Source organism: Hemitrygon akajei, chromosome 6 (genome assembly GCF_048418815.1).
Source record: "Hemitrygon akajei chromosome 6, sHemAka1.3, whole genome shotgun sequence".
Lineage (NCBI taxonomy): Eukaryota > Metazoa > Chordata > Chondrichthyes > Myliobatiformes > Dasyatidae > Hemitrygon > Hemitrygon akajei.
In genome coordinates, this window is record NC_133129.1 from 89,704,334 (window position 1) to 89,718,149 (window position 13,816).

The 13,816-nt window shown below is 45.5% G+C and overlaps 1 protein-coding gene across 3 annotated transcripts in view; it reads left to right on the forward strand.

The window, feature by feature from the left end:
- Positions 1-13,816, forward strand: part of LOC140729243 (IgGFc-binding protein-like) — a 225,277-nt gene that overhangs the window by 15,484 nt on the left and 195,977 nt on the right. For all 3 annotated transcript variants that reach the window (XM_073048804.1, XM_073048805.1, XM_073048806.1), the window contains exons 7-15: positions 907-1,048; positions 1,152-1,348; positions 1,560-1,701; positions 2,142-2,383; positions 3,210-3,358; positions 4,502-4,630; positions 7,428-7,566; positions 13,364-13,505; positions 13,609-13,805. In XM_073048804.1, the coding sequence (XP_072904905.1) occupies positions 907-1,048; positions 1,152-1,348; positions 1,560-1,701; positions 2,142-2,383; positions 3,210-3,358; positions 4,502-4,630; positions 7,428-7,566; positions 13,364-13,505; positions 13,609-13,805 (1,479 nt within the window). The remainder of the gene's footprint in view (positions 1-906; positions 1,049-1,151; positions 1,349-1,559; positions 1,702-2,141; positions 2,384-3,209; positions 3,359-4,501; positions 4,631-7,427; positions 7,567-13,363; positions 13,506-13,608; positions 13,806-13,816) is intronic.

A 13,816-nucleotide genomic window follows, 5' to 3' on the forward strand; every position in this document is an offset into this window, starting at 1 on the left:
GAGAAAAAACAAAATCATGCTTAAAATAAAAGCAAGCAAATAGTGCTCTGAGCTGAAGTACACAACCAGGCATCACTGCAGCTGATTCAGAAGCCCGTTTGTTGCAGGCCACAGCCTCAGTTCAGTGCAGAGACAAGTAAACATCAGGGCAGCGAGCTGAACCAGCATGACCCTCGCCTTCACCCCCACCACCCTGACCTTTTCAATGTAGCCGGGAGCTTAAGTCGCCCATAGCTCGGGTCATTCATTCTCTGCTCTCGGACCTGGACCCTGCCACTTTAATACCCTTTCAGCCCTGGGCTCTGCCCCTCGATTTGGTTGTAGATTGGTCAAGTTACAATATAACTGATCCTTGGATGTCGGGATGGAGAATGTCTTTCACAAAGGAGGTGTAAGGCATTCCTTCCCTCTCCTATCCTGCAGGTCACCCTTGGGCAAGGTGTAGCACCTGCTTAGTCCCCCTGCCGCATCCCACCTCGACCCGAGTCACGTGAAGCCATGGGAGCAGGTGGTGGATGGTCGTACGAGCAGCGGGTGCAGATCACGTCCTGGTTATGCCACCACTACAGCAGGCAGACAATCTCTGAAGAGTATTGATAATGGCTGGGGTCACCCATCTTGTAAAGATACTGCCCAGGAGAAGCCAATGGCAAACCACTTCTGTCAAAAGATTTGCCAAGAACAATCATGGTCATAGAAAACCATGATCACCCATGTCATATGACTTCGCACATAATGAACAAACGATAACAGATCCACATAAATATTCAAAATTTATAAAAGGATCATTCTTCTGATTGTTCTTTTCAAGTTTAAATTCTGCACCTCTCGTTCTGTCCCATTTAGACAAAATAGTGGCCAAACTGAATAGCGTCTTAATCTGAGATCCACTCTTCCCTCTCCCAGGCCTTCTTCCAGGACTGTGTGTACGACATGTGCGCACTGAACGGCAACAAGCAGCAACTGTGCGAGGCCCTGGAATCTTATGTCACTCAGTGTCAGCAACGCAACATCACTATTGGGACCTGGAGAAATGAAACCTTCTGCCGTACGTAGCACAGAAAACAAGTTCCTGACCACTGCAGATTGTTTCCGCTTTAGAGCCAAGTGTCCCTTCCTGCTGTGACATCCTTTTCTTTCTTTCTCCATAGCTCTCCAGTGCCCGCCAAACAGTCACTACCAGCCCTGTGCCTCAGCCTGTCCAGCCACCTGCCTCGAGCCTCATCCTCAGCTCTGTGACCAGCCGTGTGCCGAGGGCTGTCAGTGCGACAAAGGCTTTGTTCAGAGCGGAGACAAGTGTGTCCCAAGAAATCAGTGCGGCTGTGTGTACAATGGAACCTATTACCGGGTAATACCAACGTTCTTGTGTCAGGCTCTGAAATTACTGTGTTGAAGTCACTGTTTTGAATGTTCGCACAATTTTGCCTCACTCCCCCGTGCAGATCTGAGAGAGACTTTAAACGTGTGTTCACAAAGGTGCTATAGAAATCCAGGCTCCCTTGTCTCTCAGATGGGCCTTCCTTCTCCACACTCTAATGTGCATCTCTCTGTGTTTCCAGCCTGGGGAGGTGATCTGGTCTGAGGCCTGTAACCAGGTGTGTAAGTGCCTGTCCAGCAACAACGTCCAGTGCACGGACACCAGCTGTGGCCCCGATGAGTACTGTGACAACAAAGGTGGTGTCCAGGGCTGTTTTCCTAAAGGTAAATGGTCAGGGGTTTTGCTGAGCGAATCGGTTTAATCTTTGCTTCCATTCTGTTGCACAATGGATACAGAGAGTAATAGGCCTTTCCAACCCTTGGAGTCACGCCATCAAGTAATGCACAATTTAACCCCTAGCCTTATCACGGGAGAGTTTACAATGACCAATTAATGTACCATCCGGTACATTTTCGGACTATTGGGGAAAACCGGAGCACCCGGAGGAAACCCACACAGGGAAGGACATACAAATGACCTACAGAGGAAGTGGGGATTGAACTCTGAACACCGACACAAGGAGCTGTAATAGCTCCGCACTAGCAACTTCACTACCGTGGCACCAGATAACCCACACCCACACAGTTGCAGTCTGCTGTGGCAATTCTTCTGCCTCTAGAAATGTGAACTTTACTCACTAGTTTCCTCACTGTCTGTCCTTTAGGTTCATCCACCTGCACCGCATCCGGAGACCCCCACTACACCTCCTTTGACAAGAGGAAGTTCAACTTCCAGGGCAACTGTACTTATGTGTTTGCCAAGCCCTGCAACTCCAGTCTGACCCCGTTCACCGTGTACACGGCCAACGAGCATCGCAATGGAGTGAAGACAGTGTCATATGTCAAAGCAGTTTATGTCAGCGTCTATGGCATCACTGTGTCAATACTCAGGAACAGGGCCGTCCAGGTGAGAGATGCTGAAACTGCAAGCCAAATACCAGGAGCTGATGAAACAGTACCAGACACAGGGATGGAGGGGACAATGAGAGCCTATAGAAGTGGGTTGCAGAGGTTTTGCTGACTGCTTGCTGTGCAGAACCTACTCTCTCCTTGGCTTGACAGAGGGCTGCAAAGAAAAGAGCCATCAGGACCATCCCAGAGGCTGCTGAACGTGTCTAACCATTTGTGGTTACAGCAAAACAAAACAGTGTTCCTCTGGGGCCGGGGTGCAAAACATACGCAGCACATTCAAAAAAGCGAACAAAAACAAACATAATCACACAAAAAAAAACACATACAGTCCAAGACCCTTCAGCGACATGTCCCATATATTGATGGTACAGTTCCCTGCCACACAGCCTGTGATTCCACAAATCGAACACTGGAGGGCAGCACCAATGGGAGAGGCCAGCCCCAACTGAACACAGGCAGCATGCAACACCTACCCCACCTCCAGTGTCTCCTCACTGGACTGTGGCAGCAGGTAAGCTCGCAGACTGAGGCCTAAACCTCGCTACAGCCGAGGCTATGCAGCTCCCAAACCGCCAGTCTCTCTATCAAACAAGGGAAACGGGCCTGCAGCGTCTTAAATTATCAATGTCCAACAGGGTCTTGCAATTGCATTGGAGTTAGAATTGGGGTTATGGCTGGGATTTCACCCACCGGGATCCTGAGACACACTCTGATCAGTCTCACAGCCTTCAGTTTCCTCTCATTTCCTATGGAAAAACTGTAGTCTATCCCCGGCCTGGAACTGAATGACTCTGTGGCTTTCTCTGTCTGTTGTCTTCCAGATGAATGGAGAGCCTGTGACCATTCCCATCCACCCGATCCATGGAGTTACCATCAAGCCTTCTGGCAGATACGTTGTGCTGCAGACAGATTTTGGTCTGACAGTTCGCTATGATGGCAGGCACCACGTCGATGTGAAAATTACCAGCGAGTAAGTCTAGCCCTCTCCTTCTGCCGTATTGCAGAGCCCACATCTCGCCAGTATAGACTGGGTAGGATTGCATTGTATTCTCCATCTCACTGTCACCTCTCCTGTGCCTTTCTCTGTTCATTGAATACCAAAATCGGAGTGTTTACACCACATTCACCAGTTTCCATCCAGTACTCAATGCTTCTGTGTGTTCCTTATCCCAGTTCACTGCCAACTCCTCGTCCAACTGGCTGTTCACTACTCCTGCCACTCCAATGCTCAATACATTTCCTCAGCACCTCCGAGCAGTGCTCACAATTACATAGAACTTAGAACACTGGAGCACAGTACCGGTCCTTCAGGGAACGATATTGTGACGACCTTTTAGCCTACTCCAAGATCAATCTAACACCTCCCTCCTACATAATCATTTGTCTATCATCTATGTGCCTATCTAAGAGTCTCTTAAATGTCCTCGATGTATCTGTCTCTTCCACCACCCCGGCAGCACGTTCCATGCACCCACCACTCTCTGTGTCAAAAGATTTACCTCTGACTGTCACATGGCACACGATTTCCTCTGCAATTCTCCTCCTCTCTCCTCTCCATGCCTCACCATTCCTTTTTATCAGAAGGCATCCAACCACGCATCACCCACATCCTCGTTGGGAACTGGCCTCCATCTGCCAACCACACCCAGCACCATTTTCCCACCATGAGTCAAAACTGTGTGTGTCCTTGTCTGAAACTACCTGCTGATTTCTCCCAGTGCCGACCGCTGCCATTTTCATGCTAATTGTGTCACACCCAACACCACTCTCACAGCTCTGTGTTCTCTCTGTCCCTGCCATCTCCCAATACAGAAGATGATTTCAGACCATAGGCAATTCAAAGGATACAAAGTACACACAATATACAACCCTGACATTTATCTTCCCCACAGAGAACCATGAACAAAGAAACACCAGGAAACCTGTTCAAAGCCTCACATTCTGCACCCATTGGGGCTCCCTATCATGCTAATACCCACTCTCATCACCTCTCCCACCATTCCCAGCTCAGACTCGGGGCTTCCCCATCCCACTACATTCTAATGCCCAGAATCATCCCTTGTGCAACCCCTGCATACTACTGTTCTCATCTCACTCCCTGTCCCCCATCCAGCTACTCCGGCCAGTTGTGTGGCCTGTGCGGTGACTACAATGGGATCCCCAGCGATGATTTCAGAACTCCTGAGGGACAGGTGGTGAAGGGAGTCAATGACTTCGGCAACAGTTGGAACGTGGACCAGAAGTAAGTGGGAAATAGGGAGGCAGAGGACTTCTTCCCCAAATCATTGATCCTTCCCCAGAGAATCACAGGAAGGAGTGGAGGAATTCAATGGTTTAATAGTTCAATTTAATATCGGAGAATGTATACAGTATACAACCTGAAATTCTTACTCTCCACAGACATCCATAAAACAGAAAAAAGCACAAAGAATGAGTGATAGAAAAATATTAGAGCCCCCAAATTCTCCCTCCCCACTTCCCAAACACTCGTGTTTTCGAAGTTACGATCTGCAACATTGCTTATTCGAGTTCCCCTGACTCAAGAATCATCAGACTCTCTCACCATCCAGAGAAAGATCACTCGAGTGCAGAGGCCTCCATCAGCTACGCACGTTGTCTCGATGTTTCAGTCTCCCTCTTCAGACAATCAACAGTTTAACTTTTCTTTTTTAGCTCTACACTGTTCCATGGAGAACGAACCAATCATCAGAACATTCACATGTTGATCAATTACACTGGAAAACAAAGATTTTGCTTCCTGAATAGATTTGGGTTTACATTTTGGAAGTAAAGCTGCTCATCATGAAATTCCATTATCATGTACTATTCTTTTGAAATCACCTATACTTGTTATTTCAAGTCATAATTCAAGTCAGAATAACTGATGCCAAGATTAAGGAAGGCTTTTGTTTTGGTCCACAAGTCAAACAGGTCATCAATGACAGGGAATTCAAAGAACTTCTCGTGGGACCAGAGAAAATTGCATGTAAGACATTCAGTGATTTTCCTGGCAACTACAGAACATCAAACTACATGCAGCTAGTTGACAGCCTGCTTCGGGTGCAATGTGTCACCAAAGATTCATCTTCTGCATTCCCATTTAGATTTCTTCCCTGCAAATCTCGGCTTTGTCAGTGATGAGCATGGTGAGAGTTTTCACCAGGGCATTGGGGTCATGGAGAAACAGTATCAGGGTAGCTGGAATCCATCGATGCTGGCTGATTACTGTTGATTGTTTAAGTGAGAAGCCTCAGACACGGAGTACAAAAGAAAATCATCAACAAAACATTTTTAGCTCAGTGGAACTAATGCAAAGCGTCAGCACTAGCATATTATGTTCAATAAAAGTTAATTTCCTGTTTTTCCAATTTCCTACATGGCATTTAGGGCAGCTGTGAAAATCCTCTATCTCTGGTGGTGTTCAGGGCTTCCTCTATTGTGTCAGTAGCTTCCCCTCCATTTCAGGCATGCATGTCCCGGATGGAGACTCAGAAATACTGTCACACTAAGTTGCAAAAGGATTCTTCTTTGCGGTTCCTGTAACAATTTTGATTTACCGGTTCCGGTTGTTGGCCTAGAGCTGAAGCCCCAAACCTGGAGGACCAGTGGACCACTCTTGGTCTGGCCTCTATCTATCCTTTGACCTGTTTGGCATGGGTGACCCCACCAAGAGCCAAAAGATAAAGCCCTGACCCTGGCCAACATAGATCTCTGGGTCACTTGAGGCAAGCCAACAAGTTTGTGCTCCTTTTGGAAGTACATGACACAAGAAGTCTGTGTTCAGCTTCAAGTGCCCAATCGTAAACAAAAAAAAACGTGGAAGCAATACTGTTGAAAAAGTTTGTTGTCCAGTGTTATTTCTCCAGACTTACTAGTGATTAAATAAGGTAGCCTTTTTAACAGTGCCTCTTTGTGTTTTGTTACTGTGCAGCAGATCAGATTTAGTGATCCACCAAGATAATGGGCTCAGCAAGTTTTCTAAAGTGAAAGGAGATAGTTCTGTGAATGAGGGAAACCTAAACTCAGATTGAAGAATATTGCATTTTTACAGAAAGGATTAGTTATTTTTTCTTTCAAGTGCCAACAAAAAATATCTCACTGAATGCAAAAACAGACATGCTGGCCGTCACTTGGCCCAAAGCTCTTTACCTTGTTCGTAGAATTTAGGAAAGCCATCCAGGAAGGAATCTGTAGCTTCTCACTTGAGACTCCAGAGGCTCAGGAAAATTGTAAGTTCATCTGTGATCAAGCAAAACATTTCAGAAACATGAGGGGTGGGTGTGCCTGACAGGTCAAGTCCACATTCCAAATTAGAACGAAGGGCTTTTGTGAATGAACAAAACCTAAACCAACTGATTCATTTATAAATATGATCGTGGATGAGGGTTAGGTTGTAAATATGTGGAGAAATGGGATAATTCTCCCTCTTCTTTCTTGATCTCATTACTGGAGATTCAGTGTCATGCGACCCTACCACTTTATCAGGGATTGTAGCCAAGAATTTGTTGCGGTATGTAGTCAAGGGTTTTTGGGGGTGTGAAGGTGACAGTTTGTGATGGTGTGGTGGCCAAGGTTGTGGGGTATGTAGGTAACAGTTTGTGGTGGTGTGGTGGGCCAGGGTTGTGGGGTTGTAGCCAAAATATATGGGGTATGTAGTCAAGGGTTTGTTGGGTGTGTAGCCAAGGGTTTGTGGGGTCTGTGGCCAAAGGTTTGTTCGGGAGTATGCACAAGGGTGTGTGGGGGTGTGAAGGGTGTGTAGTTTAGGGTGTAGGATTAGGGTGTAATTATGTGGGTAGTGCAATAATTATCCGCCTTGTATTTCTTTATCTGTTTGTATAAAATTCATTCTCACTTGACCTGACCACATTGATCTGGCCCTCTCCTTTCATTAGCTTGTCAGGATGTAAAGTGTTCAGGGAAATAAAACCCTGATGGAGGCTGCCAACAAAGCAGAGTTTGTCATTTTTCCATAATATGAAATAAATGATAATTAACTTTTCTCTCTGCTTCACCCTCATCCCCCACCCTGTTTTTCTCAGCTGTACCTTGACAGATACCGAGGTGACCCCAGAATGCTCTGAGGCTGAACGTGACACCTACGAAGGACCTTCCTACTGTGGGATGTTGTTAGATCATCTTGGCCCATTCGCTGCCTGTCACTACAAGATTGACCCAATGGTGAGTCTCCATTTTCCTGTCATTTCCTCTCTACCCTTTGCCTTCTCTACCATCTCATTCATGAAATGCTGTTGTAGGAATGCAGTATCTATCACTGGTGACTGACACCACCCAGGTCACGTTCTCTTCTCACTGCTGCATCAGGTAGAATGTACCAGAGCCTCGGGACTCACAGCACCAGGTTCAATAACAGTTACTACCCTCCAACCATCAGAAACTTGAATAAAAAGGGATAACTACATTCACTTGCCCATCATTGAAATGTTCCTACAACCAATCATCTCACTTTAGGGACTCTTTATCTCATTATCTCATGTTCTTATTACTTATTGCTATTTATTTATATTTGCGTTTGCATAGTTTGTTGTCTTCTGCACTGTGGTTGATCTTTCATTGATCCTGTTACAGTTACTCTTCTATAGATTTGCTGGGTATGCCCGCAGGAAAATGAATCTCAGGGTTGTATATGCAGTGAAAAGAAGTGAAAAATACAGAATACAAAACAACAAACCACAAAGTATCAAACCAGTCCAGCCATGTTCTGTTCAGCTCATTTCAGCTCAATCTAGACCTCTGTCAATCATTAACTTCAGGCCACAGAGCCAGCCCGAACACTGAGTCTAAAATGCCATTGGTTAGAAGCCGAGGACAAGATTGGGAGCAGATAATTCAGGCTGACACTGCGAAATATCGCAATGTGAATCCCACCCCTGTCAAAGGCTTTGTCTCTTGATGACCCTTAACACTGATTCTCCAATTCCCTGTTGTGGAGAATTTGAAGTAGTCAATTACCCATAGTGCAGTTCACTGAGTAAAGAGTTTATTTCTCCTCTTGCAAAGGATATATTGCACAAAGAATGCTCATGGTCAGATTTTGCTGTAGATTATTTTCTAACTTAAAACAAAGCTGCTGATGTCTCTCTGGAATATATTCCTTTTTTTTTGTTTTAAGACCGTAAGATATAGGAGCAGAATTAGGACCATTGAGTGCTCCAACATTTGTCATGGCTGATCCATTTTCTCCTCAGCCCCAGTCTCCTGCTTTCTCCCCATATCTCATCATAGTGTGACTAATCAAGAGGTTATCAGCCTCTGCTTTAAATACACCCAACGACTTGGCCTCCACAGCTGCCTGTGGCAACATATTCCACAGTTTCACCACTCTCTGGTTAAAGAAATTACTCCTCATCTCCATTCTAGATGGACATTCCTCTATTCTGAGGTTGTATCCTCCGGTCTTATCCTCCTGTCTCTTCCATAGACAGCATCCTCACCATTTCCACTGTAATGAGGCCATTGAATATTCAATATTCATTGAAATCATCACTCACTCTTCTGAATTCCAGTGAGTACAGGCCCAGAGCCATCAAACACACCTCATATAATAAGTCTTTCAATACCAGAATCATTTTCCTTTGAACCCTCTCCATTGTCAGCATATCCTTTCTGAGATAAGGGGCCAAAACTGCTCATAATATTCCATGTGAGGCCCCTCCCCAGAGCTTTATAATATCTCATCATTACATCCTTGCTTTTATATTCTAGTCCTCTCAAAATAAATGCTAACATTGCATTTGCCTTCCTCACCACCAACTCAACCTGCAATTTTAACATCTACAGAATCCTGCAAGAGGACTCCCAAGTCCCTTTGAACTTCAGATTATTGAATTATGTCGCCATTTAGAAAATAGTCTACACTTTTATTTCTCTATCAATGTGCATGACCATACATTTCTCAACTCTTTATTCCATTTGCTGCTTCTTTGCCCATTCTCTTAATTTGTTTACGTCCTTTTCTAGCCTCTCTGCTTCCTCAAATCTACCTGCCCCTCCACCTTTCTTCGTATCATCTGCACTCTTGGCCACAAAGCCATCAATTCCTTTGTCCAAATCATTGATATATAATGTTAAATGGAGCAGTCCCAACACAGACTCCAGCGGAATTCCACTAGTCACTGGCAGCCAAGCAGAAAAGGCTTCCTCTATTCCCATTATTTGCCTCCCTCCTATCAGCCACTGCTTTATCCATGCTGGTATCTTTCCTGTAATTCCATGGGCTCTTAACTTGATAAGCTGCCTCCCATGGCACCTTGTCAAAGGTCTTCTGGAAGGCCAACTACACATATTGACTGATTCTCCTTTTTCTATCGTGCTTGTAGTTTCTTCAAATAATTCCAAAAGATTTGTCAGGCAAAATTTTCCTGTCAGGAAGCCATGCTGCCTACAACCTATGTTATCATGTGCCTCCAAGTAGCCCGAAACTCCATCCTTCACAATTGACTCCAACATCTTCTCAACCACTGAGGTCAGATTAACTGGCCTGTAATTTATTTTCTTCTCTCTCTCCCTCTTCTTGAAGAGTGGAATTCCATTCCTCCAAAACCATTGATTCTTGAAGGATCATTACTAAAGCCTCCACAATCTCTTCAGCCACCTCCCTCAGAACCCTGGGATGTAGTCTATCTGGGCAAGGTGACTTAACTACATTCAGTCCTTTCAGTTTCCGAATCTTTAATAATGGCATTTGACACACTTCTGCCCCCTTGCAGCTTACTGCTAGTATATTCCACAGTGAAGACAGATAAAAAAATATATAGAACATAGAATAGTAGAGCACAGTACAGGCCCTTTGGCCCACAGTGTTGTGCCAACCCTTAAACCCTGCCTTCCATATAACCCCCCCACCTTAAATTCCTCCATATACCTGTCTAGTAGTCTCTTAAATTTCACTAATGTATCTGCCTCCACCACTGACTCAGTCAGTGCATTCCATGCACCAACCACTCTCTGAGTAAAAAACCTTCCTCTAATATCCCCCTTGAACTTCCCCCCCCCCCTTACCTTAATGCCATGTCCTCTTGTATTGAGCAGTGATGCCCTAGGGAAGAAGTGCTGGCTGTCCACTCTATCTATTCCTCTTAATATCTTGTATACCTCTATCATGTCTCCTCTCATCCTCCTTCTCTCCAAAGAGTAAAGCCCTAGCTCCTTTAATCTCTGATCATACTCTCTAAACCAGGCAGCATCCTGGTAAATCTCCTCTGTACCCTTTCCAATGCTTCCATATCCTTCCCATAGTGAGGCGACCAGGCAACTGGACACAATACAAGTGTGGCCTAACCAGAGCTTTATGGAGCTGTATCATTACCTCGCAACTGTTAAACTCTATCCCTCGACTTATGAAAGCTAACACCTCATAAGCTTCCTTAACTACCCTAGCTACCTGTGAGGCAACTTTCAGGGATCTGCAGACATGTACCCCCAGATCCCTCTGCGCCTCCACACTACCAAGTATCCTGCCATTTACTTTGTACTCTGCCTTGGAGTTTGTCCTTCCAGAGTGTACCACCTCATACTTCTCCAGGTTGAACTCCATCTGCCACTTCTCAGCCCACTTTTGCATCCTATCAATGTCTCTCTGCAATCTTCGACAATCCTCAACACTATCCACAACACCACCAACCTTCTTGTCATCTGCAAACTTGCCAACCCACCCTTCTACCCCCATATCCAGGTCGTTAATAAAAATCACGAAAAGTAGAGATCCCAGAACCGGACACCACTAGTCACAACCCTCCAATCTGAATGTACTCCCTCCACCACGATCCTCTGCCTTCTGCAGGCAAGCCAATTCTGAATCTACCTGGCCAAACTCCCCTGGATCCCATGCCTTCTGACTTTCTGAATAAGCCTACCGTGTGGAACCTTGTCAAATGCCTTACGAAAATCCATGTAGATCACATCCACTGCACTACCCTCATCTATATGCCTGGTCACCTCCTCAAAGAACTCTATCAGCCTTGTAAGACACGATCTGTCCTTCACAAAGCCATGCTGACTATCCCTGATCAGACCCTATCCCTGATCAGACCTTGATACTCTAAATGCCCATAGATCCTATCTCTAAGAATCTTTTTCAACAGCTTTCCCACCACAGGCATAAGGCTCACTGGTCTATAATTACCCGGACTATCCCTACTACCTTTTTTGAGCAAGGGGACAACATTCGCCTCCCTCCAATCCTCCGGTACCATTCCCGTGGACAACGAGTACATAAAGATCCTAGCCAGAGGCTCAGCAATCTCTTCCCTCACCTTGTGGAGCAGCCTGGGGAATATTCTGTCAGGCCCTGGGGACATCCTTCCTAATGTATTTTAACAACTCCCAACACCTCCTCTCCCTTAATATCAACATGCTCCAGAACATTAACCTCACTCATATTGTCCTCGCCATCATCAAGTTCCCTCTCATTGATGAATAGTGAAGAGAAGTATTCACTGAGGACCTCGCTCACTTCCACAGCCTCCAGGCACATCTTCCCACCTTTATCTCTAATCGGTCCTGCCTTTACTCCTGTCATCTTTTTGTTCCTCACATAATTGAAGAATGCCTTGGGGTTTTCCTTCACCCTACTCGAGAATGCCTTCTCATGCCCCCTTCTTGCTCTCCTCAGCCCCTTAAGCTCTTTTCTTGCTACCCTATATTCCTCAATAGACCCATTTGATCCTAGCTTCCTAAACCTCATGTATGCTGCCTTCTTCCACCTGACTAGATTTTCCACCTCACTTGTCACCCATTGTTCCTTCACCCTACCATACTTTATCTTCCTCACCAGGACAAATTTATCCCTAACATCCTGCAAGAGATCCCTAAACATAGACCACAATTCGATAGTACAGTTCCCTGCAAAAACATCATCCCAATTCACACCCGTAAGTTCTAGCCTCATAATTTGCCCTTCCCCAATTAAAAGATTTCCTGTCCTCTCTGATTCTATCTTTTTCCATGATAATGCTAAAGGCCAGGGAGCAGTGGTCACTGTCCCCCAGATGCTCACCCACTGAGAGATCTGTGACCTGACCCGGTTCGTTACCTAATACTAGATCTAGAATGGCATTCCCCCTAGTCGGCCTGTCAACATACTGTGACAGGAATCCATCCTGGACACACTTAACAAACTCTGCCCTGTCTAAACCATTGGAACTAATCAGGTGCCAATCAATATTAGGGAAGTTAAAGTCACCCATGATAACAACCCTGTTATTTTTGCACCTTTCCAAAATCTGCCTCCCAATCTGCGCCTCGGTATCTCTACTGCTACCAGGGGGCCTATAGAATACCCCCAGTAGAGTAACTGCTCCCTTCCTGTTCCTGACTTCCACCCGTACTGACTCAAAAGGGGATCCTGCTAAATTACCCACCCTTTCTGTAGCTGTAATAGTATGCCTGACCAGTAATGCCACCCCTCCTCCCCTTACCCCCCATCCCTTTTAAAACAGTGAAATACCTTTCAGAGACCTTTGCTATCCTCCTTGATATTCTTGCCTTGCTTATATTCATATTCCACCTTCTGCTTCTTTATGACTTTTTTAGTTGCCTTTAGTTGGTGTTTTAAAGCTTCCCAATCCTCCAACTTCCCACTAATTTTTGCTCTATTATATGCCCTCTTTTAGTATTTTATGTTGGCTTTGACTTCTCATGTCAGCCATGGATACATCATTCTGCTTTTAGAATAATTCTTCCTCGGAAGGTATCTATCCTGTGCTTTCCGAATTACTCCCAGAAATTCCAGCCATTGCTGCTCTGCCTTCGTCCCTGCTTGTGTTCTCTTCTAATAAATTTAAGACAGCTTCTCTCTTGTGTTTCTGTAATTCTCTATACTCCACTGTAACACTGATACATCTGACTTCAGCTTCTGCTTCTGTTTCTGATTTTATATTTTTATTTCTTTTTCTCAACATGATGATGCAGGGATATTTTTACATCATAATCTGTGATCCACCCTTCCCTCTCCCAGGCCTTCTTCCAGGACTGTGTGTACGACATGTGTGCACTGAACGGCAACAAGCAGCAACTGTGCGAGGCCCTGGAATCTTATGTCACTCAGTGTCAGCAACGCAACATCACTATTGGGACCTGGAGAAATGAAACCTTCTGCCGTACGTAGCACAGAAAACAAGTTCCTGACCACTGGAGATAGTTTCATCTTTAGAGCCAAGTGTCCCTTCCTGCTGTGACATCCTTATCTTTCTTTCTCCGTAGCTCTCCGGTGCCCACCGAACAGTCACTACCAGCCCTGTGCCTCAGCCTGTCCAGCCACCTGCCTCGAGCCTCGTCCTCAGCTCTGTGACCAGCCGTGTGCCGAGGGCTGTCAGTGCGACAAAGGCTTTGTTCAGAGCGGAGACAAGTGTGTCCCAAGAAGTCAGTGTGGCTGTGTGTACAATGGAACCTATTACCGGGTAATACCAGT